Source organism: Grus americana, chromosome Z (assembly GCF_028858705.1).
Source record: "Grus americana isolate bGruAme1 chromosome Z, bGruAme1.mat, whole genome shotgun sequence".
Taxonomy (NCBI): domain Eukaryota; kingdom Metazoa; phylum Chordata; class Aves; order Gruiformes; family Gruidae; genus Grus; species Grus americana.
This window is the reverse complement of record NC_072891.1, coordinates 39,421,208-39,448,491: the sequence shown is the minus strand read 5'-3', so window position 1 is coordinate 39,448,491 and position 27,284 is coordinate 39,421,208. Positions and strand designations below refer to the sequence as shown.

At 41.9% G+C, this 27,284-nt stretch overlaps 1 protein-coding gene across 4 annotated transcripts in view; it reads left to right on the top strand.

Moving 5' to 3' along the window:
- Positions 1 to 3,131: 3,131 nt before the first annotated feature.
- PCSK5 (proprotein convertase subtilisin/kexin type 5) overlaps positions 3,132 to 27,284 on the top strand; it is a 255,951-nt gene continuing 231,798 nt past the window's right edge. For all 4 annotated transcript variants that reach the window (XM_054810046.1, XM_054810045.1, XM_054810047.1 and 1 more), the window contains exon 1: positions 3,132 to 3,851. In XM_054810046.1, coding sequence (XP_054666021.1) covers positions 3,654 to 3,851 — 198 coding nt within the window. In that variant the 5' untranslated portion in view covers positions 3,132 to 3,653. The remainder of the gene's footprint in view (positions 3,852 to 27,284) is intronic.

The window sequence follows — 27,284 nt, the reverse complement described above, 5'->3', positions numbered from 1 at the left end:
ACACATCTCTGGAGCACTGATCTGTGAAACTCACATAGAAAAGTGCTGGAAAGTTGAAATGAAGCACAGCACAGTAGAGAGGCTGCCAGACCTGGTAAGCCAGAGGGATTTTCAGGATGGGAAAGGACTAGAAAGGAAAGAATAATTTCAGGACTAGGTAGGCAAAATAGCAAGACGAGAGCAATTAGATCAAATAGGAGGAAAGCGAGAACAGAGACTGAGGTCAGATCCTGGATCACAATCACTTGGGACTAGCAATAGAGGAGGGATTTGGGGATTAGTATTTATAAGTAAAGGACAAGACAGACACATGGAAACTTGTATTTTGAGCAGTCAGCTAGATATTGATTTTCATCATAGCAGAGGGGTAGGAATGGCGGGGGGGACGGTGTGGAAGGAGATAAAAGGCACAGGTTGTGAAATAGTGATGAAACGGACCAATTTAATGCCCTTGCTCAGAGGAGAAAAAGCTTTCCCTGGAGCGTGTTGTGTAGAGACAAGCTACCTGGCCTCCAATAGGGTACAGAAGTAAGCTCAGCTACTAACTACAAGCAGTCCACATACAGCAGGTACGCTGAATAAAACTGCGCCACTGCTGACAGTCTCCTCACTGGCCTCTCCACTCACCTGGTGCCCTGTATACTTACTTCCTAGCTGTGTCGGAAGGAGACAGCTGGAATTAGAGCATGGCACGGGCTAAGGATGCAGGAGTTCTTGCCCTTTTTTTTTGGGGGGGGGGGGGGGGGGCAGGGTGGGGAGCGAGTGCAGTCTCCACTAAGGATGGGGCTGTGATGAGATACTCAGCAAAACTTTGCAGGTTGGGGTTCTCACTGAAACAGGCTCAAATGCTCCACATTACAACCAATGTCAAAATGCGCCCACGATAGTCATGATTGCCATCTGCCTCAGTGGTCTCAGCAAAGAGGACTCTATAATCATAGGAAAAATGACTCCGGGGACTAAAGTCCCTCCTTTTTCAGAGGCTGTTTTTAAATATATCATAACTTTCACAGCATTTTTGTTAGGCTACACAATACAATGCAGCATTAGGAAAAGATACTTGAGGATAATGATGTTTTATCAAGTCTACCCAATCCTAGTGGCTTTGGTGCCTGTATTTAAAACACTGTCATATAAGTCAAGTTGGAAGTAGATACATGACAGTGCAGCTTTATTTTTTGCTTGTAGTTTGTCCCTTTTGTGCCAGGAAATAATGCAGTCAAAACAACAGTAAAATTCACTGACAAAAGATCAGAAAATAGATTTTTAATTTATCCTCTTCAGAAAACACAAACTGACACTGCACAAGGTTCAGGTTTTGTGACCCATTGATTGCTATGTACCTCAGTAAGGTGGCCATTCATGATTAAACATACTTTAAGCACTCCAGATATAGGAAGAGAGTTGACTTGTGTAATTATCATTGAACCAATCAATAAGGAGGGCTAATTGCTAGAGGAGATTTAATGTCATATTCAATGACTCTATATTTATGAATATTAACTATGAGATGTAACCGTCTGGGCCCAACACCACTCCTGCTGAATCCGACCAGAGTGCTGATTGTGGTTTCAGTAGAAGAATGATTTGGTAAACAGTGAGGCATTATCTGTGAAATCCCAGGGAAGATAAGCCACATCGAGGACTTGAATCTACAAACAGGAGTAAACAGTATGTTGTAATACACTCAACAAATGGTAATGCCAACTACAGGAAAAAATACTGACAGAGAAAAGCTAATCACTGGCAAATTTTTGGAGACAAACAGGGAGGCAGAGGGGATTTCCCTTTTCTCCCCTTTAAAAACAATCAGAGGATGTGGGAAGATGTTAGTCATTAATATAATACTCATGTTTAGGGGAAAAATGAATGAACTTAAGGCAGAGAATGGTTTAAAGTGGAACATGTGGTTTTGGCTGTCTGCATTTTACTATGTCTACTTTATTAGGAAAACTGGTTTTAAAGGTAGGAGCATAGGTCTTAGGGGAGGCAAAAAGGAACTCCATGTTACTGTATGACTTTCTGTAAAGCATTTAACTTCTCGTACTTCACATCCTTGTGAAAAGGAGAATGAAGGCTGCCTGACTTCGTAGGACACCTTAGGCTCCTCAGAGAAAAAAACCCACATTTACCTTAGTACATTGCAATAGTACTTCTCGTGTTCAAGCTCCTTCACAACCTGTAATGGATCCTCAGAGTGGGTCTGTTGGACTGAATTTTATACATGTTTATTCTAACTTTCAAATAAAAGGGAGTAGATCTATAGGTTGTCCAAAGCCACTGTGGTAGCTCTAAGGTTTAGTCCGGTAAGCGACATTTTGGGCTTGGGTGGATGTGAACTTTCCCCCACCCCACCCAGGTACCTCCAGTTGCTGGTGGCGTCTGGGCCGCCACACAACCAGCAGCATCTTTCGCGGGCCTGGACACACTCTGCTGCTGGAAGTGCTTCCCAGCAAGGTGGCAGGAGCTGCGGCCACGTTGCACAGGGATGGTGATGGAGGGAGCACCAGGGAGACCGTGCATGCTCCTTGTCCAGACCATGGCTTCTCTGCTGTAGCGGCAGCTGCTCGCTTTTCTTACTCCGCATGGTGACCACCAACCGACTTTGGAGGGCAGTTTGACGTTAAATGACGCCTAGCAATGTTTGTGGAATAACGGCCAGCAGACACCAGTAAGTCACAGCCCGTGACTGCCGGTGAGGCAGCTCTGGGGCTGTTGTGTCCCGCCTGGTACCCCGGCGGACTGCTCCGGGGCCGTGTGGAGCAGCCGGAGCGCGCCTGCGGCCCCTTTTCGCCCCCGGCACCCCGTGGGGGCAAGGCCGGGGGGCCGCAGCCGGTGCCGGTCACGAGGCCTTGCCGCAGGCCTCGCACCTCGCCGCAGCTCCCGCAGCCCCGCCGGCGGGCGGCGGCCTCCCAGCCCGGCGGGGCGAGGGGACAGCCCTCGGGGGCGGCGGCGGCAACGGCGGGCCCGGGAGCGCGGGGGGCGGCGAAGCGCGGGGCCGGCGCAGCTGCCATTTCCCCTGGCCCTTGGCGCTGCCGGGCGGGAGCGAGGGCGGGCGGAGGAGGAGGAGGAGGAGGAGGAGGAGGAGGGGGAGGGAGGGGAGACGGGAGAGGGAGGTGGCCGAGCCGGAGTGAACTGAGGCGCTCAGCTGCCAACACTCACACACCGCCTGCCGCCACAGCCGTGCTGCTCCCGGACTCCGGGCAAGAGGGAGAGAGGGAAGGCGAGGAAAAGCCAGACGCGGGAGAGGAGGCAGAAGATCGCTGGCAGGGGGAAGGAAGTCAGGGAGGAGGGAAGCGCTGAGAGAGGGAGAAGGAGCCCTCCTCCCCGCGGAGAGACGACTTCCCATGTAGCTGGGGACAGAGGGAGAAGCTGGCGCTCAGAAACTGTGAGAGAAGCTTTCCAAGCAAGTTACTTAATCCCTGAAGAGCGGTGGGAGGAGGGGACAGCAGTAATCACCGATCATAACCATTATTCCCAACCCCTCATCATTTAACCCCCGGGCGGTTCAATGCACTACTCCAAGCTCTTCCTAGTTTCCTCTTCGGGGTAACTTGGGAGGACGCGCCGCCGGTGCCGCCCGGAGGTGAGGAGAAGAGCCTCGGAAGAAGGAAGGAGAAGTTTTGTGGGGGTTGTGAGCAGAGGAGGAGAAGATGGGCTGGAAGCGCCACTGCTGCTGGGGAGGCGGAGGCGGCGGGGACCTTCTCTGCCGGCTCACCCTGCTGCTGGGGTTCCTGCTGCCCGCCTGCAGGACGCGCCTGTACACCAACCACTGGGCTGTGCGGATAACTGGGGGGCTCCCGGAGGCCAACCGGATAGCTAGCAAATACGGATACGTCAATATAGGACAGGTAACCCTCCTTACAACTACTTCCGAGCGGGCGCCGGCGGCGCGGCCGGTAGGCGGGCGGGCAGGGTCCGCTGCCGCCGCCCTGCGCCTCTGGGGCAGGGGCAAGGGCAAGGGACGGGCAGCTTCGCGGCCGCCGCACGACCCTGGCCCCGCCGCGGGCCCCGCCGCCGCTGCGGGGCGTCCCGCGAAGCCCCCCGCAGCCACGGCCTCTTCCCCCCTCCCCCCCCCCCCCCCCCCCGCGGGCCGGCGGAGGTGATGCGCGGGGGCAGGTACGCTGTAGCCGCGACAGAGGGGTCGGGGCCGGTGCCGCGGCCGTAGCGCCCCCTCCGCGGCCAGGTGCAGAGCGGGGAACGCGCCGCGGAGCCGCCTGCGGGCCCGGGGTGGGGGAGCGCGGGTGGCCCCGCCAGGGTCTGTCCGCCGCCGCGCTGCCTCCGCGGCGGCTGAACTTTGCGCTCCGCGCCGGGCACTCTCCTGCCCCCCTTGCAAAGAAAACAACGCCAATACAAGAGGAGCTCGTCCTGCAGCGAGCGCCCGTCTCCCCGGCAGCCAGGACGTGGCAGCTGCGGCCGCGGGCCCGCCGCGGGGGGCGTCCCGACCCCCCTTCTGGCGGGGCGTGCGGAAGGAAAAGGTGACAGGGCTGGCCTCGGCGCCCCGGGGCGGCTACCGGGCGTGAGGTGGCCGCCGGAGTCCCGCGGGGAAGGGGAGCGTGTCCGAGGGGGCCGGGGCTGCCGCAGAGTGGGAGCCGGCCCGCCCGCCGCCGCGGCCCGCGCTGCTGTCCCACAGCCCACTCGCTTTCCGCCGGGTTTGTTGTGAAATGAGGGGAGAGAAGTCGTCTCTCGGATGCCGGCGCTGTAGGCAGAGCTTCCCCGGCCCGCGCCCGGCCGGTTGGGCAGCACCTGAGCTCTGCGGAGCCTGCAGATGTTTCGCTAGAAAACACCTGGACTGGCTAGATCCAGAGATCACCCCGTGAGAAAATTCTTGGATCTATCCAGGGCCAGGAACTGCAAGTGAGGAAACACCTGGTTTTCACTGGATCCCTTCACGCTGAAAAATCCCCTGCTGCTACAGCTATGCACAGTTGCTGTTTAAAATGTCCAAAGATCACTTCTTCTGACAGAGTTTGTGCCCAGTATCCTGGGCTTTCCTGACCATTATCCTCAAAATGTGAGTTGTGTATGTAGGGTTTAGTAAGGTGAGTGCCTAAAAAATAAGCATTTCCATTGCACGCTCGTGTGCGAACATCCAAGCACAGTCATTCTAGACAGTAGTTCATACTACGTTAATTGAAATCTAAGAAATGAGCATTTACAGGTACAGAAAGCTTCAGCTTACACAAGAGATTCACAAAAACGCAGCTGCGTTTACACAACAGGCTTCTTACATCAACAGGATCAAAGTGAGACCCAATTTTTATTTGTGTTGTAGAATGAGTTCCCACATACTGCATCATTGACTCAAAAGTTTGAAACGTACATCTCAACTGTTCCCAATCATTACAAGCCTGAATAAGACAGCTGTGCAGTCTATTAAGATAAATAATTTACATAAGAAGAGCTGGAAAATGACACTGAGGTAGCACAAAACATGGTGTGTAAATGGTTTTTTTAACTTCTTCTTGGAGCTTCGTGGGCAAGTAGGCAATGATATTCCCACTTGGAGGCACAAAAATTTGGGAGGAAGCTTTCATGTCAAAATTGAACCTCCACCTCGAAACCGCCATGTGGGAATCCAAGTACAAAGATTTTTGCATTGATGTCTTTCTTTTTTGTTTTACATGTCTTTTGCTCAAGGTGTTTCTCTATATTCCTGTCTGGGCCTTTTTAGTGCTGAAATAAGCAACAGTTAGTTGTCTGGAGGATGCACTTCTTTCCCTTTTGTCTTTTGTCAGGCCAGCTGGCTAACTCAGAGCCTGCTTTTTTAGACCTTGAACATCCAAACCTCATGCTGAAATAAGGAAAGAATGCAGTAAGCCACTATTGCTTCTTATGTGTCAGTGAAAGTGCCATGTATACACCGATGAGATATTAATAATAGATACTTTACTGATCAGGTATACAGATGGGAATGAGAGCAAATAGAGACTATAAATAATGAAAAACTGGAAAATACATTACTGGGTATGCAGATGATAAGACAGCATATGTGAAGGGAGCCAATACTGTTACTTGGTTATGAAGATAGGAAAAGTGCAAGTAGGGGACGAATATAAGAATGTTAAATGATGGATGCATGAGAAAGAAAATTTCAGTAATAATATGGATTAGACTGGTGGGTGATTCCTCATCTTCTGGCTGTAACCAGCCTTTAAGAACAAGAAGCAGCGGTGGGCATATGTGAAGAAATTCCATAGAGCTTCCTGTATGTATTTTGGATCAGAGTGACCGGGTATTAGACATCATTGTGCCGTGCCAATGTAGAGCTCAGTGCTCTACCGTTGCAGTTACATGCCCTAAGAAGTGTTGTGCATTTGCACAAAGTCTTATGCCAAGTTTCCTTTCATAGATGTCTTTTTACAATGGCCAGTGTTAAGTTTCTGATAATTTCTTGCAAAATCATCTCCAAACGGTATTTCTGTGACAGCACATTTGTTAGTATGTTGGTGGTAAGTCTAATGTCTGGTTTTTTATTCCTAGCTAGTGCTTATGCAACTTTCATCAGACTGACCTGGTCACTAGATAGAATTTATAACTTGAGAATTCAGCATTCATGAAATAATCCAAATGGCTGTGGTCTGACCATACATAGTTTATCACTTAAATATATGGTTCAAAGCCTATGTAAAATGATTCTGTAACTTTATTTCTTAAAAATACAAAAAAAATTGTGCATTGTTTTCTGTGAAGCTTATCAATCACTCTTTGTAGACTGTATCACTTGATAAACATAGGTAAAGGGAGTAAGGTGTTAACTTTCAGAGAAAAGAAGTCAGGAATGGTCTGGACTGATAAGTTAGAGGCTTTTTGCATAAAGTTGGAAAAGCATGAAGATATTTGACACAAAACAGGAAGTGCAAAAGAATATGAGAATAGGTCAAGAATCTACTGTTTTATTATTGAGAGACAGTTGCAAGCAATTTGAAAATCTGTATGTGATGTGAAATGTTGAAAGATGTTCTCTTAGCTGAATACACTATGAAAACACTGAAAGAGATAACCAGTAAGCAGAATTCTCTGTTAGAGGCAGGACTTCACATGCTTAATGTCTGCATATTGTAGCAGCTATGGCCAGGCAATTAAACTTTGTTTTTGCAGATAATATCTCTTCTAGGTAAGCTGAAATATTATAATTAAAGCTGCAAGTGTCAGTAAGAGCTAAGCTGTTTACTTCTGCTTGAAGAAGGTAATTACAAATCTCATAAAAATACACATCCAAAAATCATCTGAAATAGATTAAAAAAAAACTAGCATAAGACATTAAGCATAAAATTTTTGGTTAAATTAACTTTGTGAGTTCACCTTTAAGAAGAAAGTGCAAAAAGCTAAATCCAAATCCCACTGTCTACAGCTGGCCCAAAGAACTGACTTAGTACAAATGACCTAGAAAAATAATGGAATTAAAATATTCATGATAAGAAGTACAGTGAAACTGTGTATAAAAAAATGAAAGTCAAGTAGGTGCAGTTGCAAAGTTGCAGACTGGGAGTTTCTGACAAGAGTTAGTTGCATGATTAGAGCTGAAGGGAATAGTGGAAGACAGAGAGGTTCTGAAGGTCTTATTCTTACCAGCCACCATGTTAATTTTGCATGAGTGGAGATGGAAGATACTATGGAAGAGAGAGAGATTAGGATAGGTTAGGAGTAAAATAGTTAACAGTAAGCAAAAGGTACATTAAGTTGATCAGTGGAGTCAAGATGGTGGACCCCGGAAGACTGTGAATCATAAACACTGGAAAACATCCCTTCTCTCAGTTTTTGTTATTTGGTGCATTCCTGGTAACAGGTAGAATTTAGCTTTCCATTTTTTTGGTGCTTGTGTGATTTGGAGAATATCCATTTGAGTCTTGAAATACCTCTTAAGTCCATTTTCATTGTCATGATGATGACAGGAAAGCTACAGAACTAGATGGCAGAAAGGGATGTTAGAAGAGGCCTTGAGATCACCTGCTGGTGAGCAATTGAGAACCCCTGCAACTCACAGCTTCTGGTGAACTTCTGTTGCTCTCAAACTTCTTCTGTGGTCTCCATCTCTTGTTACAGAAATTTGAAGCTTTAGTTTCTCTGCTTATTGAAAAGATAATTAATTAATTAATTTTTAGGGGACATGGCACAACAGAGAAAGAATTCTCTTTTATTCTGTGTTTTTCCAGGGTACATGTTCTGGTTCTTGTTTCCTACAAATTGCTCCAATGTAATGCTCGTTTATCTTGTATTTCTTTACCATTACGAAGGTGAAGGTGACAGTAGACATAGAAGCTTGTTTTTCAGAGACACTTGAATTCTTGCAGTGAATCTGAGACTGTCACTATTTTTCTTCATCTATGGCTTGGAAAAGCATAGAGCAGCAACTTAGACCTATCATTGTATCAACTGTTACTCACTTTCTGTTGGAAAACTTTTCCCCACAGGACGGAACAAAGGTTACATTTCACAAAACCAGACACAGTAGATCCCTTTACAGACTGACACAAGTGGGCAGGATGTCCTTCGGAAAGTCACTGATTTTGATTGCTGCAGTTAGTGCCACTGGTTTGGAGCTTCTGATTTGGACAGTAGGGACCACTTGAGCTGATGCTCAAATTAACAGGCCTTCATTTAAGGCCTGTTAAAGGCCTGTCCCATAACTTTAGGTTTGAGTACTTGGTTACTGGTAATGACATTTCTGTGACATAACCACAGCTGCATTAAAGATGATGGAGCAATGTTGTGTTTTCACCCCAGGCAGCACCTTAAGCACCACGCAGCTGCTCGCTCACTGCCCCACAGCAGGATGGGGGAGAGAATTGGAAGAGTGAAAGTGTGAACACTCATGGGTTGACATAAAGACAGTTTAAGAGATAAAGCAAAAGCTGTTCACACAAGAAAAGCAAAACAAGGTGTGGTGGGTTGACCCACCTGGTGGCCAGGTGCCCACCAGAGCTGCTCTCTCACTCCCCTCATTCACTAGACAGGGGAGAAAAGGCATAACGAAATGCTTGTGGGTCGAGATAAGGACAGGGAGAGATCACTCACTAATTATCGTCACAAGCAAAACAGACTGAACTTAGAGAGGGAATTCATCTAATTTATTACTAGGCAAAACAGAGTAGAGGAATGAGAAACAAAATCAAATCTCAAAACACCTCCCCCCACCCCTCCCATCTTCCCGGGCTCGACTCCACTCCCAGCTTTGACCTCCTCTCCCCTCAGCGGCACAGGGAGACGGAGAATGGGGGTTACGGTCAGTTCATCACTTGTTGTTTCTGCCGCTTCTTCATCCTCAGGGGGAGGATGCCTCTCATCATTCCCCTGCTTCAACATGGAGTCCCTCTCACGGGAGACAGTCCTTCATGAACTTCTCCAACATGAGTCTCTCCCACGGGCTACAGTCCTTCACAAACTGCTCCAGCGTGGGTCTCTTCCACAGGGTGCAGACCTTCAGGAGCAGACTGCTCCAGTGTGAGTCCCCCACGGGGTCACAAGTCCTGCCAGCAAACCTGCTCCAGCCTGGGCTCCTCTCTCCACGGGTCCACAGGTCCTGCCAGGAACTTGCTCCAGCACGGGCTTCCCACAGGGCCACAGCCTCCTTCAGGTGCCTCCACCTGCTCCAGCGTGGGGTCCTCCACAGGCTGCAGGTGGAATCTCTACACCCCCTCATCCTTCCTCCACGGGCTGCAGGGGGACAGCCTGCTTCACCATGGTCTTCACCACGGGCTGCAGGGGGATTTTTGCTCCGGCGCCTGGAGCACCTCCTCCCCCTCCATCTGCACTGACCTTGGTGTCTGCAGAGTTTCTCACATCTTCTCACTCCTTTCTCCGGCTGCAAAAGCTCTCTCTAACTGGTTTTTTCCTTCTTAAATATGTTATTGCAGAGGTGCTGATTGGCTTGGCCTTGGCCAGCGGCGGGCCTGTCTTGGAGCCGGCTGGCATTGGCTCTATCAGACACAGGGGGAGCTTCTAGCAGCTTCTCACAGAAGCCACCCCTGTAGCCCCCCACCCCTGCTACCAAAACCTTGCCATGCAAACCCGACACACAAGGAATTCATTCCCCACTTCCCGTGGGCAGGCAGGTGTTCAGCCATCTCCAGGACAGCAGGGCTCCATCACACGTAACAGTTACTTGGGAAGACAAGTGCCATCACTCCAAACATCCCACCCTTCCTTCTTCTTCCCCCAGCTCTATGTGCTGAGCATGACATCATATGGTATGGAATATCCCTTTGGTCAGTTGGGGTCACCAGTCCTGGCTGGGTCCCCTCCCAACTTGTGCACCCCCAGCCATCCTGCTGGTGGGGCGACGTGAGAAGCAGCAAAGGCCTTGGCTCTGTGTAAGCACTGCTCAACAACAACAAAACCATCTCTATATAACAAAAACATCTCTATGCTGTTTCCAGCACAAATGTAAAACATAGCTGCATACTACCTACTATGAAGAAAATTATCTCAGCTGAAACCAGGACAAGCAAACACAGTGAAACATCAGGATAAGCTACGAAAGAATTGGCCCAAGGTCTCCTGTGTTTCATTGGGCTTTATAATAGCACAAACAAGTAATATCAGGACTTAAATGCATAGAGTTGAGATTTTTTTTTCCTTTTCCCATGTATCGCAGGCATTTCTGTGAAGTGCAGTTAGTAGTCTCTCTAGTGAGCAAATCCTTGTCTCATGTGAAAAAGTTGCCTTTATTCTTTTTGTATGAGTCTTTTAAGAAAGTCATCTGGACTAGCAAGCTCTTTGGACTGTGATAAGGTAGTATAATGCAAAGCAGCCAAGGAGTTGTTCTAAGTTACATGCTGGATGGAGCAATTTGGGGTGTACCACATCCCCCAGCAGCCCCTTGCTGATACATTTTACCCTTCTATCTTGCAGTGGCTGCACTAAGCAGACCTTTCTCTTTGAGCAAAGTATCTGTCACTGACTTTTGGGTAGGTTTCTTTCACTGTTGGCAGCTGCCGAGGGTTAAACATATAGTCTGCATAGCATTTTGTACAATTGGCATAAATATTATGACTGTGTTGATAGCACGGAGATTCCTTACTCTACAGTGAAAGAAGGAAACTTTCTTTTAATACAGCTATGAAAATACATGTATGCTGATACGTCATCTCGATTCCCATGAATTTCCTCATTTCTTGTAAACACAGCTTCTCACTGGATATAAATTTGTGGTTTAGTGCTAAAATATTATCAAAAGAGGAGGAGCTCCAGTAACTGACTGGGTACATTAATTTATTTTAATTTGAAATGTGTGGGCTTCAAAATAAGGAAGGTTTTCTAGGTATGTGCTCTTCTAGAAAGTGGTGCCTCATCAGTTTCAGGTTGCTGTCATCAGGTGCCGGGAGACTTTCCTCGAAGGTGCAGAGCAGGAGAAACAAACAGCTGAAACCCCAAAGGTGATGGAAGAATGGAAGAGATAAAGCTATCTTATCTGTGGCTTCAACAAGGGTGAGAAATGGGGCATTAATTAGTATAGGAGTAAACTTTAGATCCTTCTATTCCTTTTTCTTTCTTAATTCTGGGCAGGGGCTGAGGATGGGTCACTTTTTCAGATCACATCTTTCCTTTCCTAATGGTATTTGTCCAGTAGTTTTTTATTTTCTGATCTCTTCCAGAGTCTAGTGGCATATTCCCCACCCTTGGCAAGTGACAGACTACCCTTTCCCTCTAATTTTCTTGCTGCAGGGAATACACATGGTTTGCCAAAAGACACCTAAGTGTGCTAAGCTTGAGGTGTCGCCCAGGAATTACTGTTAGATATGCAGATGTGGTTTTTTACATAATGTAAATGCCGATGTGATTTGCCAAAAGATTTTTTAAAAAATTTTTATTTATTGGGAGTTTATAGGTTTAAAGCCAGCAAACCACACAAAGAGTTAATAAATATTAGTTCATTTTAAACCTGAGATCCCAGTGATGGCACAGAGATGATGTTGTGTAACAAGATCAATTGATCAGAAAGAATGGGACGAATGGCTGTTTTCCATTTTCCAAATCTATTCCTGATGGAAGTCAGAAGGAAATTTTGCAAACTAAGTAGCTGAAATTGGAAGACTAGAAAAAAAGCATTCTGCTAAGAGAAAAGGGAGCTTATTTTAAGATAAAAAGTCTAAAGTAAGGTTCTTGTCTTCAGCAAAGGAAGGAGTTTGCTGCCATGATCTCCACCACCTTACATGAATGACTCAAAAAAGCAGGATGGTAGGCGTCTGTGTGCATAGAAGTTCAGCTACCCCAGAATAATAATATAGACAGTTAATAGAAGAGACACACCCTGTAAGAGCCTGTGTGTTCACAGCACTGAAACAGAGTATACTCTTATTAAAATTTAATACCGGGGATAAGTTTAATGAAGTCCTGAGTATTAAAGATACAAGTAACAGGACTATGCTATTAAAAGAATCCAAGCTAGGTGTACTCTAAGCTGTATGCACATGCACATGTGGTGGGATACACCAAGGAAAATTGAACTTTCTTGTATGGCAGAAAAAAGTACATTAAGGGACCGGTAGAGAATAACCATGGCTCACATGCCACAGAAACAGAAGGCCAGCACATATTGGAGAATACAAAGGGTATGCTGTGGCTAATTACTTCATACTTAGCAGTAGTTCTTTTGCCTGTGCAGTTAAAAATGAAAGAGAAGAGGGAGAGAGAGCAGAGCTTACTACTACTAAATGTGAGCTTTCATTAGGAGTTGGATGAAGAAAAGGATGTGCCAAATGGGTTCTGGTGACAGAGGCAATCTAATAGTCTTTGTATGTTGTTGCAAAATGAGGGAAGATGAGAATCTCATATAACAGCATAGTAGTCAAGCTACAAATTATGTGATGATTTTTTATTTAAAACCCTTAGGCAAACACACTAAATTATAGTCTTAAGAATAACAATTAATTGCAAGCCCAACTTACAAATGGCAATGTTTGTGGGAACTGCTACTTTAAAACAAAATACATAAAGAAGTGGACCAGGCTGGGTTAAAATGGAAGAGCCAGAAGAAATTGGTAAAACACATTGAGGTGAATCAGTAGTGTGTCATACCTGTGGTATGACAGTGGTTACGTCTGGTATAACATGACCTTTGGCTGACAGTTGTAGAAGTGAAGGGGATACACACACATCTCTACAGGTGAGCTTGTCCACTGCAGTGCCCTTGAGGAGGATCAGCTATGCCTACATCTTTCCTGGCAGATACTTTGGCAGTTGTTGAAGGCCTTGAGTAAGGAAGCTCCACAGTGCCAGGGCATCGTCAGTTCTAGTAGCTCATTATCCTGTTTGCTCTGGTGAAGTGTAGTCTAAGCTGTATCTATCTTCCTGCAGTTCAAAGCCTGCATTTCTTGTTTCTCTATGAACGTAAAGACTAGCAACATCAGAAAAGTTATAGTGTTCCACTCTTCCTGCCACCCACTTTTATCTTTTTCTCATCCAAGACCACTCCTTTCCCTTGTTTCACACAGGTCAGGCTTTCACTGATCCGTCTTGCTGCTTGACTCTGGTCTTTCTAAGTGAGTCTCATCTTCTTGAGCAAGGAGCTGCTAAAGCGTTACAGCTGAATACAGCATAAGGATTCCTTCAGTTGCTTTGAGGACAGCACTCCTATTTATATAGCCCATTATGCTGTTTGTCTATCCTGTACCCATATGACATTGTTGACTTAGTTCAGCTTGTGATCTGCTATGATTCACAGATTGATTCTGCCAAATTCCTAGCCCGTTGTTCTCCAGCCTGAATTTCTCAAGTAGAGTATTATTGATTGTAGTACTTTGCATATGCCTTTGCTGAATCTTGCCCTGTTTTTCCAGATCTCGTTTTATAGTTTCGGTTTGTTTTGAATTCTGTTTCTGCCCCCTCCCAACGTGCTTGCAGATCCTCTCTGTATGTATTTTATGTTTAATAGGTGTCTTTCCTATGCCAATATTCAAATCACTAGTTGAAATATTGACCAAAAGAGTCTCTAGAGGAACTCTGGCAGGTGGTCATTTGCTACCCTGCTGTAATAAATAGATATATCAATGTAGCTTTCATAGTTTTGACCTACTATTCCACAGTTTAATTTTGCATCCTACTTCAGGAATTTGAAGGGGACTGTTAATCAAGTAGTACTTGAAGACAGATACAGTTTTTAATTTGCAAAGTACCAACTCAAAATAAATACAAAAATTGCAAGGATATTGGATAGGACTGGATCAACAGTGACTGCCATTGTATACCTTAAGGTGTTCCTAAGTGGATTTTTTACCCCAGTTTTAAACAAGTCTAAAACTAACCAGTTTTAAAAGTGGTTTTGTTACTTGTCCTGCTGACTTGCAACTTACAGACTGAAATTAGTCATGGGCACTATGTATCTGTTCTTGTGCTTAAGTGGCTCGTCTGCCTGCACATTTGCAGGGGGAACTTTTGCTTCTGTAGCTTTTGGTTTCCTATTAGAAGATAGGCTTCCCACTCCCACAGTCATCCCAGTGGCTGTGTTTTGATTGACATCTGTTTGCCTTGACCAGAAAAGATGGCCACAACCTCCACACTGCTTTATACAATGTCATAAATATTTCTTTAGACTTTGTCAGGCAAGATAGTTCCAGTATCGTATTTGCATGTTTTGCAGCTGTGTTCTGTGATTGACCAGTATATCTTTCTCTTCCCCTCCAAATGATGAATTGTAAAATCACAAAGTAGGGAAGTACATATGTCAGCCATGGATGTGAATAAATCATATCGTCCCTAGTGAGGAACTGTGGTGCTCTTTGTCACCTGCCAAACACAGGAAAAAATATGATCAAACAGAATCCTGCTTGCCAGAGATATATAGCTTAAGACAGTAAGTGATTATTTGGCAACATGCTGGACCCAATTTGATTGATATTTGCAGAATGAAAAACTCTTCAGAATGAAACGTTGGCAAGTCCAGAAGAGTATCAGAGCTACACCATGAAATCCTGCCAGAATAGCTTGTTGTGGAAATTCTTGTGGATTACATGATGGTATATGACGGAGGTGAGATTGTAAAAGGCACATTAGCCAGGCATGCTCATGGATTCTATAGTTTTAAACAGATTAGGAAAGAAAAAAATTCTCTGCGCAGACTCTTCCATATAGAAGGAATCTGCTCTCAGGGAGACAGCATGCTTCTAAATGAGGTATAGCCATCAACAAGGAGCCATTTTTGGTCAGGTTATGGTTTTTCTCTTTTTTTCTTTTTAGATATGTTTTTGTGCCAATAGGGAATAGGCGTCATTTATGTTTGTTTTCCAGGGCCAAACTGGAATTATAGAGATGTTACAAGTCACACTTAAAACCTTTGCTACATTATCTTATTCATTCTTGTTCAACCTGAATAAAACCACTGGGTTTTGTGCAGGAGTGCTTAGTGGGCAGTGAAGGTGTTATTGAGTAGTTCTGTGTGACTGAAATTCATGCCTAGAATTGGATAATGTTATTTTTTAAATCTTTAGCTTAATCCATGGTAGCATGTAGCCTCCCCTCTGGAAAAACCTGGAGAACATTTTTTTTTGTTTGTATTGAGCTTTTCTTTGTAAAGCATAATAACACAGTAACCTGATGTCTTAAAAACAAACAGGAAAGAAAATATGAGCTGTGTCGCACCTCTAAAGCCAGTAGTATGATATCTAGGGTGTAGAGAAGTAATTCCTATAACATTTTTGTTCATGTGAACAGCCTTTATTCAAACAGACCCATAAGGAGGCAAGGCCATTCTGGGTCAGTTAGAAGATCCCTCTAACTTGCCTGCCTGTGGCAGTGGTGTTAAGTTACTGTCTGTGGGAGAGAATGAACAAAACAAGCATCCAGTGCTTCTCCCTAACACTCCCTTCAGCTGTTTTCCACTCAGGAGGCTGCTTGAGCTGGATGTGGTTTCTGTGTACTTAGAAATTCCTAATTTTTTTTTTTTTTGTCCAGATGCTTGTCAAATCTTTCAAATAAAAGTAAACTTTCAGCATCCACAATATTCTTTGTCAAGGATTTTAAAAGTTTGCTACTTCACAGCATGAAGAACCACCTCTGTTTTGCTTGTTACTTAGTAGCTTCATTTGATGGCTACTGAAAGAGATGATGAAAGTCAACGTCTGTCCGCTCTTCTTATGCTGTACATGATTTTTTAGACGCTAATATTTTCCCCTAGATTGTGTCATATCTAGACTGAAGAATCTTAGCTTACTTAGCTATTCCCCATAGAAAAGGTGTACCATATATTTGTGCATCCTTCTCCCAGTTGGGAGCTTTCCCAGTTCTACTATGTCTCCTTTGAATAGAGGGGACTAGAACTGCACACAGCACTTAAAGTGTGGCAAAACCTTGGGTTATTCTTACAGTGCCATGGTCTCTGCTTTATTCTGCATACTTCTGTTCATCATGTCTAGTATGTCATTTGCTGTTGGGACTTCTGAGCTGGGTATTCATCGATTAGTCTGCCATAACCCTGAGATCATTACTCCTCAGTGGTACTAGGCAGCTCAAAACAGTTCATTTTAGTGTGAGGTTAGGTTTGTACATCAGTTCATCTACACTTGTCTACATTGGATTTCATTTGCCATTTTATTGTCGTCAGTCAGTTTTGCAGGGTCCTTCTGCAGCTCACACACAGTCAGACGCAGTCTTCACATCTGTGATTGTTAGCAATAGCTGACATCTACACCTCATTGCTCACTCCCTTTTCCATGTCATTTTCTTCATTAAATAGTGTAGGTCCCAGAACAGGTTTTACCATGGACCCCAGCAGAACTCCAGCAGGGATCTCCGCCTGTTGTGAGAAGCGAATTGCTTTTTAATAAACAAATAACTAATTGCTCCTAAGCGTTGTTTTCTGTCTTTTAACTGATTGTTTGCTTCTGCAAAGACCTTGTGCCATGGCTTCTTAAATTCTTGAAAGCTGGAACTGAATATTTGGATGAAGGACATTGTCAAAAGCCTTTTGGAAGTCCAGCAGACTATATCTATCTACCTATGTTTATCTATAGGCTTGACCGCTTCAAAGAACACTAATAAATTTGTAAGGCAGAATTCTCCTCTGTTTATTTCCAAAGTGGTCATTTTTTATCCAAGTGTCGATTAATTCTCTTATTTCTTACTTTCCACTCATTTGCCTAGTAGTGACTTGCAAGTCTATAGCGCTTCAGATCTCCTTTTAAAAATTAACATCACATTTGTCACTCAGCTGTTCTGAAATGTGAAAAATCTTTTTTAAGTGAGAGATTTCATGCCGCTGCTTCTATTTTTTTCAATTGCTTTAATTTACTGAGTGTTTTTGTTCACCTATTTCATCCATATTCCTTCCACACTCTGGACTGCAAAATATTTGTACTTCAAGTATGGTATCTCGAGTAACCCATCTGAGCTGCACCAAAGCAAACAATCAAATACTAAACTTTGAAAAAATGCAATGCTTTGTGAGTATGCTGGGCACCAGTGAGCCAAGCATGAATGAAGAGCAATGGCAGAGCTTTAAGCTGAGAAAGTTCCCCTACCCCTCGTGGAAATGAGTAGCACTGCTTCTGTGCAGGAATGGACTGGAGAATAAGCTCTGTTTTTCTCTATAGCAACCAAGGAGCAGTAGTTTAACCAGTTGGGAGTAGAGTGGAGCCACTGCAGGTACCTGAACAGTGGTTTTACAGCTCAGATTAGCGTTTTCTGCTTTTAAAGAAAAACCCTTCTCTCACTGGACCTCAAAGAGCGTCTCTGAAATGTAGCTCAGCAAAGTATTCAGTAGCAGTTTGTAAAGGCCTCAACAGCCTTTTAGTATGAATATTAGAAATGCATTTGCAGGTACCCCAATTGTATCAGAAAGTCTTAACAGACCGAAGTCTCCCATCACTGCCACACAAGAGCTCCAGCCCTAACTAGCGCAAAAGCATTAACCATGGTACTGTTTTCAGTTTTCCTCTTGAAAGTTTCCCTTTTGCTACATTGTAAGCCAAATCATTCCCTGTCCTTGGGTCAAAAGCACAACGCTAATGGATTTTATTCACACCCATTTGAAGTACAATGTTATTTCCAGGGAGGACAAGTATGAAGTGGGATTTTTTGATACTCTTGACACATGCCCATCTCTGCATTACTGTCATTACTCCTTTCTGCCTGTCTGATCAAGTGATACCTTTACTTCAGCTCGGAGAAGTTTAAACATCCATTGTCAGTGAACAGACTCCTCCTGATAATTCTTAGGCCAGTGCATGGCATGATGATCGTGGCCAACTGACAATTCCCAGCCATTGCCTGGGAAAACTGATAGCGGGAATTAAACAGGGTTGCTAAGTGTTGCTTTCTAAAAGAGTTAACCACCCCATGACTTAAAGGAGCTCTGGGCTGTGTTGGCATCACGGATCTTATCAATAAATGGTTCTACTGTTGCAATAGACTACTCTTGGAAGCTTTCTTGTATATAGATACCATTCATCTTGCAAAATTTGACTAATTTCCATTTCTTGCCTGGCAACTACAAATATTAATCTGACATGCTTAACGGCACAGTAAGCAATTCTAGCAGTGGCTGAAATCTGTGTTGATTTCCTGATGCTTCCAATCCTGTAGGACTCATTTGACATGAAAACAAATGTTTCAAAATGAAAATACAAATCCATTTATAAAGAAGAATACAAGGTTTTAGCCAATTCATTGCTACTATCTAACTGACTGGATTTTTCCTATTTCAGTATTTTGGTATTACATAGTTAATACCAACATATTAAACAAATATGCAGTAGAAACATTTCTTCTTTCTCCAAGAAAATGTACTTTCAGTTACACAGCTTTCACTCAGCCCTCAGGTTGTAAGATTCTGCTCTCCAAACAAGGAGAAGGCCACCAAAGAATATTCTTTAAATGTGTGAAATGGACAGTGTATGAAAGCTGTGACATGCTTTTCATTGATTTTAGTAAATTTAGATATTTCATCATGAAATGGATATCAGTTCTGCTTGACTTTTCTCTGTAGTCTGAAGTAATTAGAAGCTGGTATATGAACCTAGACATTAGGATGCTAACTAAACCTAAAATGTAGGCCTCACTGAAGTCTGGATTAAAAAAAAATTTTTTTCTTCATTAAGCGCTTATTGCAGCTCCCATTAAATACAGTGGAAGATCCCACTGATTCCAGTGAAAGCTGAGTTGAACCTTAAGCTGTCTTCTGGCACTATGGAAGCTGGTACAGCAGGAGAGACATGCATATATCTGAATTAATACATCATATTTGTTTTGTTGTTGTTGTGATTGCAAATAGCTACTTTAGGTGGAATATTACATGACAACGTTGGAATGAACAGTCCCTTGGTGTGCCGTAGTATTTTTTTGAAATCCTCACTGAAGATTAGTTATGATGATGTTGATGTTTTCTTCCTTACTAGGTTTGAATGATACATAATGCAGTCATTTTGGGGATTATTTTTTGGTCTTGTTAGCTTGCTTACTTGCTTTTTCTTTACATCTGTCTTTAGATGCTGTCAATGACAGATTTATATTTTTTTTATTTTCATGCTATTAAACTTAGGAAACTATAAGATCCTCTCCAGAAACTGTTAGCCGTATGAATAGTTGTTGCTCAAGTTGTCTTATCAAAATCAGTGAGATTACATGTGGTTGTGGAGACTGCTTATAAAAATAATGGATACTGGCAAACCTTACTTTTACACAAAAAAGTATAAACTTTTGTACAGCTCTAGCATTAACCAAATAAGATAGGTGAATTTGTCAGCATCATGCCTGGTTCTGGGCAAGTTGCATGCTTCTCTGTATTCAGTTAAGCAGGTTGTACAGAGTGGAAGATCATCAGACTTTGATACAATACAAAGTTGAAGACGTATGATCTAGGTTGACCATAAAAGAGCATTGGATTTAGTGCCTATATACACTGCATAGATGAACTTAACTCAGTCCTAGATATTCCCATGAGTCAGTTCTTTATTACTCTTCAGTAAATTATATTGGTGATAGAGGAGGAAATTGCTTAAATCAAGTCTCATGAGAAAGTCAGTTAAATGAAAACATTGTATTTACTATAACCAATAAGAGCTGAATTCAGATTTGTAAGACAAAGTACAGCGTGAAAAGGTTTATTGCTGGCAATATAAATGTTCACTGGAAACAGTATGACTACTGTAGGTCACTGCATTAGTCATTTTGAACGTTATAAACTCTCTTGCTATTAATGTGCTTAAGAGTTTTATATTGATGTTTAAATAACTGGATAGAGGTATAACAGTATATCTAACTCAGTGCCCAGTTCTTAAGTCTTTTACTCATACAAGTAACCCCATTAGATTTGATTGCCCTTGATTTATGCCTCTTAAATTCCATTTGCTTGAACAGAGTTATTTCTGATTTATGGTTTTGTAAATGAGAAGGGACTTGATCCCACTAGGACTGGACAGATGTTTCAGGATAGGGACGATGGTTATTAAATATTTCATGATTGAGATTTAAAAGGAAATGAATATGAACATTCTTTGCTGTGAAACTTCTTTTGCTGTAGTTTGTTAAAAATAAAACCTATTTCTTAACTACCCTTTATACTGTTTGCATGATTGAAATGACAGTGTCAGAACTTTGTCAAGATTCATTCTTATGCTTTATTATAATTACATATCAGGGAGTACAGATTATGAAGAAACAATATTCCTTAGAGTCTAGAGTAGCTAATAATATATGGAATATGGCAGTTCTGTTTGCTCCTTAAAGAAACATTCATGATACATGGATGAGTATCCATCCTCGTTCTCTCATCATTTTACATTTGTTCAGTGAAATGACATGAAATAGGATTGGAAGTCAATAAAACAGTGACAAAACTCATTTCGGGCGATGCACTATATCACTTAGATGTTTTAAATTACAGAATAGTGAGTTAGGAAAGGCAAAAAACATTTCAGAAAGCAGTGGCAATTTAGTTGACCCCTCAAAATGTTAAAGGTATTTGTTTCCTATTCGATGGCTTCATTATGGGGGGCTGTTTACTGAAACAAACATTACCATATTGCCTAACAGCTTCTTTGCAGATACAAGCATTTGTTATGGCTTGAACTTGCAATGCATGATGACTGTGTTGAAGTCACTTGAAATATTGCAGAGGTTAAGTTTGTTCATACAGCAGAAAATAAATACACTTTGTTGCACTCATTTTCACTTGCAGAAATAAGGTGGTGACTCACTGAGCTTCACAAAAAGGGGCATGACCTACGAGTTTACATTGCACTGCTTTCTGTATTGAAAAGAAACAATAGAAAAGATTAAGGGAAATGAAGGCAGTAATTGATTTCCTTTTGAGAATTTTCATGAAATGTGTAATGTTGCCCTGGAACTGCAAACCCATGGTCACAGGTTGCTGAGCAACCTTGCATTGCTTTATATGATAGGGACATGAACTTGCCAATTGCTCCTTAGGCAAAGCTCATAGTGACACTGGGATTGCAATTATTAATGTCCATCATTGTATGTGAATTGTAACATTTCACATGACAGATGTGGAAATGGCTTCCTTCGTCATCACTCACCAACTCTTCTAGGCTAATATATCTGTTGGAAGACCAAATCTGCACTTCATACAAAAACCGCTCTCCCCCTTCCCCCCCCATTAAAAAAAAAAAAAATTAAGGACTCTGTTTTCATTAATTTTTAGCTACTTTTTTTGAACATTTTTCTAATAGCCACAGCCTGTTTAACAGTCCTAGAGAGGAGGTGGATGAAACTCTTCCTAAGTGACTTTAAAAGAAAGATTTCAAATACTATAGTGAGATTTCTTTCAATTTAATGGTTGAACAATCAACATAGTGTCCAGATATCTTCCACTTTTCACATTTTATTCATCCTTAACTTCACTGAGGGCATATTTGAATGCCCTTATCTCCAGGGAAGGGGTACCACACAGCAAGAGTTCAGAGGATACCTGTGCGCAGCACAGTTCAGGTTCAAGGAGGGCTGCCAGTTCTTGTCCTCCCATAAAGATTGATGTATGTTCTTGTTCTTAGAGCTGCAACAGAGAAGGGTAGGGGCCAGGCTCAGGCTCTGCTTCTGTCATAATTTTTGGAAGGAATATGTATTTGCTGTGGTCTCGTGTGACCTGTGCCATACAAGGCACAATTCTCTTTACTGCTCATCCATGTAAGACTCAAACATCATTTTCACCTGGTCTTTTTTCAGGCAGCTTTTTGCTGGCTTTATTTACCTGACAAGTGTCTTTGGGATTTCTCTTTTTATGATTTAGCTTGAGTATTCTTTTTTCCCTACACTTTTAGAAGGAGCATTGTTTGTAATTAAATATGATGAAAATGTATTTTTATTTTAAAGAAACTCAGCTAACCTCTCCCTCCTGTCAGAACTCAATTAATAAGGCAGAAGGATCTTCATTCCAATATCCACAGGATTTATATGAATATATAATCCAAAAAAGATGCCACAATCCTCTTTGGAAGGATTGTTCATCCTGTATTGTAGGGTAGATTAAATTAATAAATCTTAGTGTGATTTAGTGTGTATTAGAATAAAGCTATGATACAGTTCTAATTTATATCTTTCTAATATCTGAAGTTATTTTATGAATTCATATTACCTCCTGAGGCCTGTGGCCTCTTTTATGACTTAATGCTTTCCCATTCTTGCAAAGATACTAAAACTTAGTTGTGTTACGTGACAATACATTTATTTTTTTGATGAGGCAAAACATTTTATGTTGCCATGTGGTTGTTAGTTTTTTTCTCTTTTTTCCCAAGTAAATCCACATCTTAAATAAGGTTAACAAGAGAGCACTAAAGTATGGGAATCTCAAAAAGCAGAATTTTATTTGGCAATATTTGTTTTAAAATACAACTGTACAATATAACCTGTGTGCAGAAGGTATGGTCTAGGGAGCTTTTTCCAATTTACCTGAACTTTGTTGAAGTTATAGGCCAATTATCACTCTCAGAGGAAATCTAACTTGTTTTATATTGCTAAGTATATTTTATAGTATATTTAGAAAACAACATTTGTCTATTTAGAGAAGTAGAATTTTGGAATTCTAAAACCATTTTAGAATAAATCTAACTAGGAATTTAGAATTCTACATTTAAATTTAGATTTTAATTTTAATTAAACTTTAATTATACTTTAGAATTGAGACTCTAAATATCCAGATGATATTCTGGAACACAGTAGAATGCCTTGAAAAGAAAACCTATTAGAAAAAGTGTTTTTCTACAGGTAATCCAAAAATTAAATTTACCAACTTATGTAAAGAATTTCCACTGCAAATTGGAATGTTCTTTTTATGTTCTTTTTTATCTGTATTTTTACTTAATTTAGGTACACTCATATTTTTCTCAGTATTTTAAACTTCCTAACAGATACATAAAAATTCAAAATCACATTAAAATTTACAAAGTGACTTTGAAAAAAATCCCAACCTTGATACTGAATTAGAATGATATCAAGAATTATAATTGACCTCAGGATACTGTTATTTTTTTATCCTACTAACAAAGGCAGATGAAAAGTTAAAAGACTAGAGAGCTTATGTTTATTTTTCCAGTGAAAGAGTTGATGTGCTACTTTATTTTTAAAGCAAAATACAGCAGCATGTAAGCAACAGCAGTGACGCTATCTGAAAGAACATAATGCAGAGCTACTTTATTTTAATGGCTCTGTTATTAATTTTTGACTTGAACTGTTTGAAAAGCCAAACTGTACTTCCCTAGCTTGAGGTAAGTGCCCAGACAAAATTTCTCCATTCAAATAGTTGAAACACAAAGGTAGAATGCAAAAGAAGTCCGGAGTGACATATGCCAATTCACTAAGGTGATACGTTTTTCTCCCCATTTAAACAGCAGGAGACGGAATGTCAAGGGTAAAGTGGCAAAGTGTTAGCATGTTCCTACCATCTGAAGAGATACAACCTTATTTATTTCTATGGAAATTGCGATGTTTCTGCTGTAATAGCCATGTGGTTTAATTTATCTGCCTGTTTTGAGCTTTTGCTTATTTTTCATATGCAGGTGGGAATGTCCTTTTTCTAGCTGAACTGTCCTGTCCTCCAGACCAAAGATTTAACAAACTGTACAAGAACTCTTGATGACAGAATAGGTTTCTTTCCATCTAGGAGACTCAAAAAATGTTTCAGGAAGAAGGGGTGCATTTAAGACCAAGCCTGACTTGTTCAGAGTGTTACTATTCAGGAACAGCAGCGCTCTGCAGACATATGAGTTCCCTTTAAAACAAACCTGAAGAGAAAGGAACATGAGAGAAACAGACATGAAGTGGCAAGTTAGGCTATTCCTACCTCGAGCACATACAGAGATGTTTTCACAAGTTGGGTTGTTCAATTTCTGTTAGCTAATTGGACTTAAAATAGAGCAGAGAACTGGGTTACTTGGGCATCTGAGTGCAGCTGGAATTCAAGCTTTCAGAGTAATCTGGGTTGCATCTGAGATGACGATATATGTTCATACTCACATCACCTTGGTTCTGATGTTGCTTTGAATTCTTTTAGTTAACTAAGTTTGGGCACATTAAAAGTGCACTTTTTTCCCTCCATCCGGTAGATATTCTTGTAATGTACAGATTCAAGGCCTCTGTAATACAGAGACTAAACATCATTATTTCTGTCCTTTACACTAATCATCAGAGCAGTATTATCTTGCTGCTGCAGCTCAAGACAAGACCATAGTGTTCAGTAGTGCCAGTGGATTCAGCTTTATTTTAATGTTACCTGTCTGTAGTAATCTGAGAAACTATTTTAACTTGTGCAGGGTTGTGTAGGATATCAGCCCATCAAGGGACTAGCAGAGAGCTTAAATATGCGGATAGAGGGCTCTTCTTAAGAGTTGGAGTTTCAGGTTTTAAGCTGAGTAAGGTCCGGAGGGCCTGTGCTTCTCTCTCCTAAATATTTCATAAGCTGATCTTTGTGAGCACCCCAAATTGTCCAAAACTGAAAGTGGTCCAATCTTTCACTTCACTACAGTATGCCATATGTGGGCAAACCTTGCTATTATTTCTTCTGAATAACACGTAGTAGGTGAAATTCCCCATTCTGATGACAAAAAACAATAAAAAGCTTTTGAATAGAGGGTATATTTGGGAGATAAAGAGCCCCCATCTCAGTCTGTGGGTCAGATGAGGGAGCAACCCTGCAGCTGTCTTCATGGTGGTTGCTCCTCCAGCCTCACCATGATGGAGATCTGTCAGTGCTGACCCAACAGTGGAGTTTTGGGCAAGACAGCTGGAGGTTAGGAAAGTGTGGTTGCTCTTGCAGTATCTTATGGGAAAAAAAACCCCACCCCTCAAAAAATGTCCAGTACACAGTTTTGTTGCTTGGAGTACAAGTCAAGTTCAGGTTCTAGGTCGTGGATGAACATGCCCTTTCCAGATATGGCTGCTTTAATTTGAGTGGGTCAGTGAACAGCTAACAGCCTCTGCAGGGCTTTCTTGCCCCTAAATGCTGAGATCAGAGCCCTGGTTTTAAGATTTTTAATACTTCCTAAGTCAGGAGGGACACAAGAAGAAAAGGGAGCAGCAGTTTTCTGTAGTATCAATGAACCTGTCTTCACCTGTCTTCACCTGTGGATAACAAGGACCCAACAGGGATCAGAATTAAGGGCTATGGGCTCACGTCCTGCATGTTTGCTAAAGAGTGGTGTGTGTTGAAGGAGCGTAAGTGGAATTGTAACCTGTGTCAACATTTGGTTCTGTCAAACTGCTTTGTGATACTAGGCTTCACTGGCATTTAATGCTGGGAAGAAAGCTCTGGTAATACTAACACATTCTATTTCAACCTTTTCAGACTGAAACATTTTCATTTTTGCTCTAAACAATCATTTCAAGTGTACTTTGTATAATGTGACATTTTAAACATTTTAAAGCTTGAAATGTAATTGAAGTGATGTTGTCAAAATGAGATGATGATAGTAAACCTAATAAACTTTCTTCATCTCACTGCTCTTGGTATTTCTTTCTGTCAAGGATTTTAGCACTTTGGAAATTTGTTGCAATTCTGAAAGAAGTGAAGGGTCAGATCTTCAACCACATGTGAAATACATTGCTGTACCTATTTGTAATGGTTTATGTTCCAGGTCTGCATGGGGATAGCAGATCTGTCCTTCTTTGGCTCGTCTAGCGCTTTAGAGAGTTCAGAACTAGATTTGAACCTGATATGCCTTCCTTTCCCAGTTCTTTTAGGATCAAAGTCATTAAAGATTGGAGAAACAGGTATCATTACAATATATCCACCAATTCACCAACTCAACAGCATATTGGTTTCCATTCAGCCCATTGGGAGAAGTGTACTTTGCAGCCAGATGTCTAGATGATTATTCTCTTTAAAAAAATTTTATTTATTAGATAAGAATCTGTTGGGAAGGCATGTCTTGGATTCCTTCCCATTAGCTTGAACAATTTACTTGGTCATGTTCTGCTACATGGAATAGGTTCAGAGCTTAGTCAGATATGTGAGTTTGGTAATCCTATATATATATATATATATAAAAAACATAAATTTAACAGGCAGTTTTAGCATTTGTATTTTCTTACAGAGTTTATGAGGACACAATGTGGATGTAGATGAATTAATTCAGTGATTATGTCCTAAATTATCTTAATATTACCTTAGACTGTAAAACTACATACGGAATAAATATTTTCCAAGGACAAGCCTAGAAAGTTTGGCTCTTGTTTCATATTATCTTTAAAATTCACACATTTTCTCAACTTTCAGTAGAAAATAAGATCTAATAAATATAAAATTAATGTAAATTTGTGGATGCTTTGGTTTTCTGGGATTCCACTGTTTTATTGCAGGATTGTTATTTCCAGGAATTATTTAATCTTTGAATAAATGTAGTATGGTGCTATTAAAATATATCTATATATCTATTTAAAATGTTCAGTGATGGCGATTACTTCTACAGAGAGTAAGTCTCCCCTGCCACTGCCATTCATTCTCCTTGCTTTTGGCCAGGCAATTCCTCAGGAATGTTTCTCTATTTCTTTTTAAAGAAATCAGGTCCTCCGGGTCAAAAAGGAGATTACAAAGATTTCCCAAGTATAAAACAGTTAAATTGCCATCAGTCTCTAAGGTAGTTAGGTCTGCAGTCTGGTCTTTCTGTCTTTGCATTGCTTTTCCTCTGAGAGTGCCTCTCAGACCTGGTAGTTAAAAGTATAAAAAAACAATTTAACAAGAACATCCATAATGATAAGTTTTATTGTGCTATATTTCCATGGTTTAACTGTTCTCCAAGTGGTCCAAGGATTTGGAAGGTCTAAGTAAATTCCCATTAAGGGAAAAGAAGGCAATAAAATTTTTAATAACACTGGTGTTACCTTACTGTGAGAGGCAC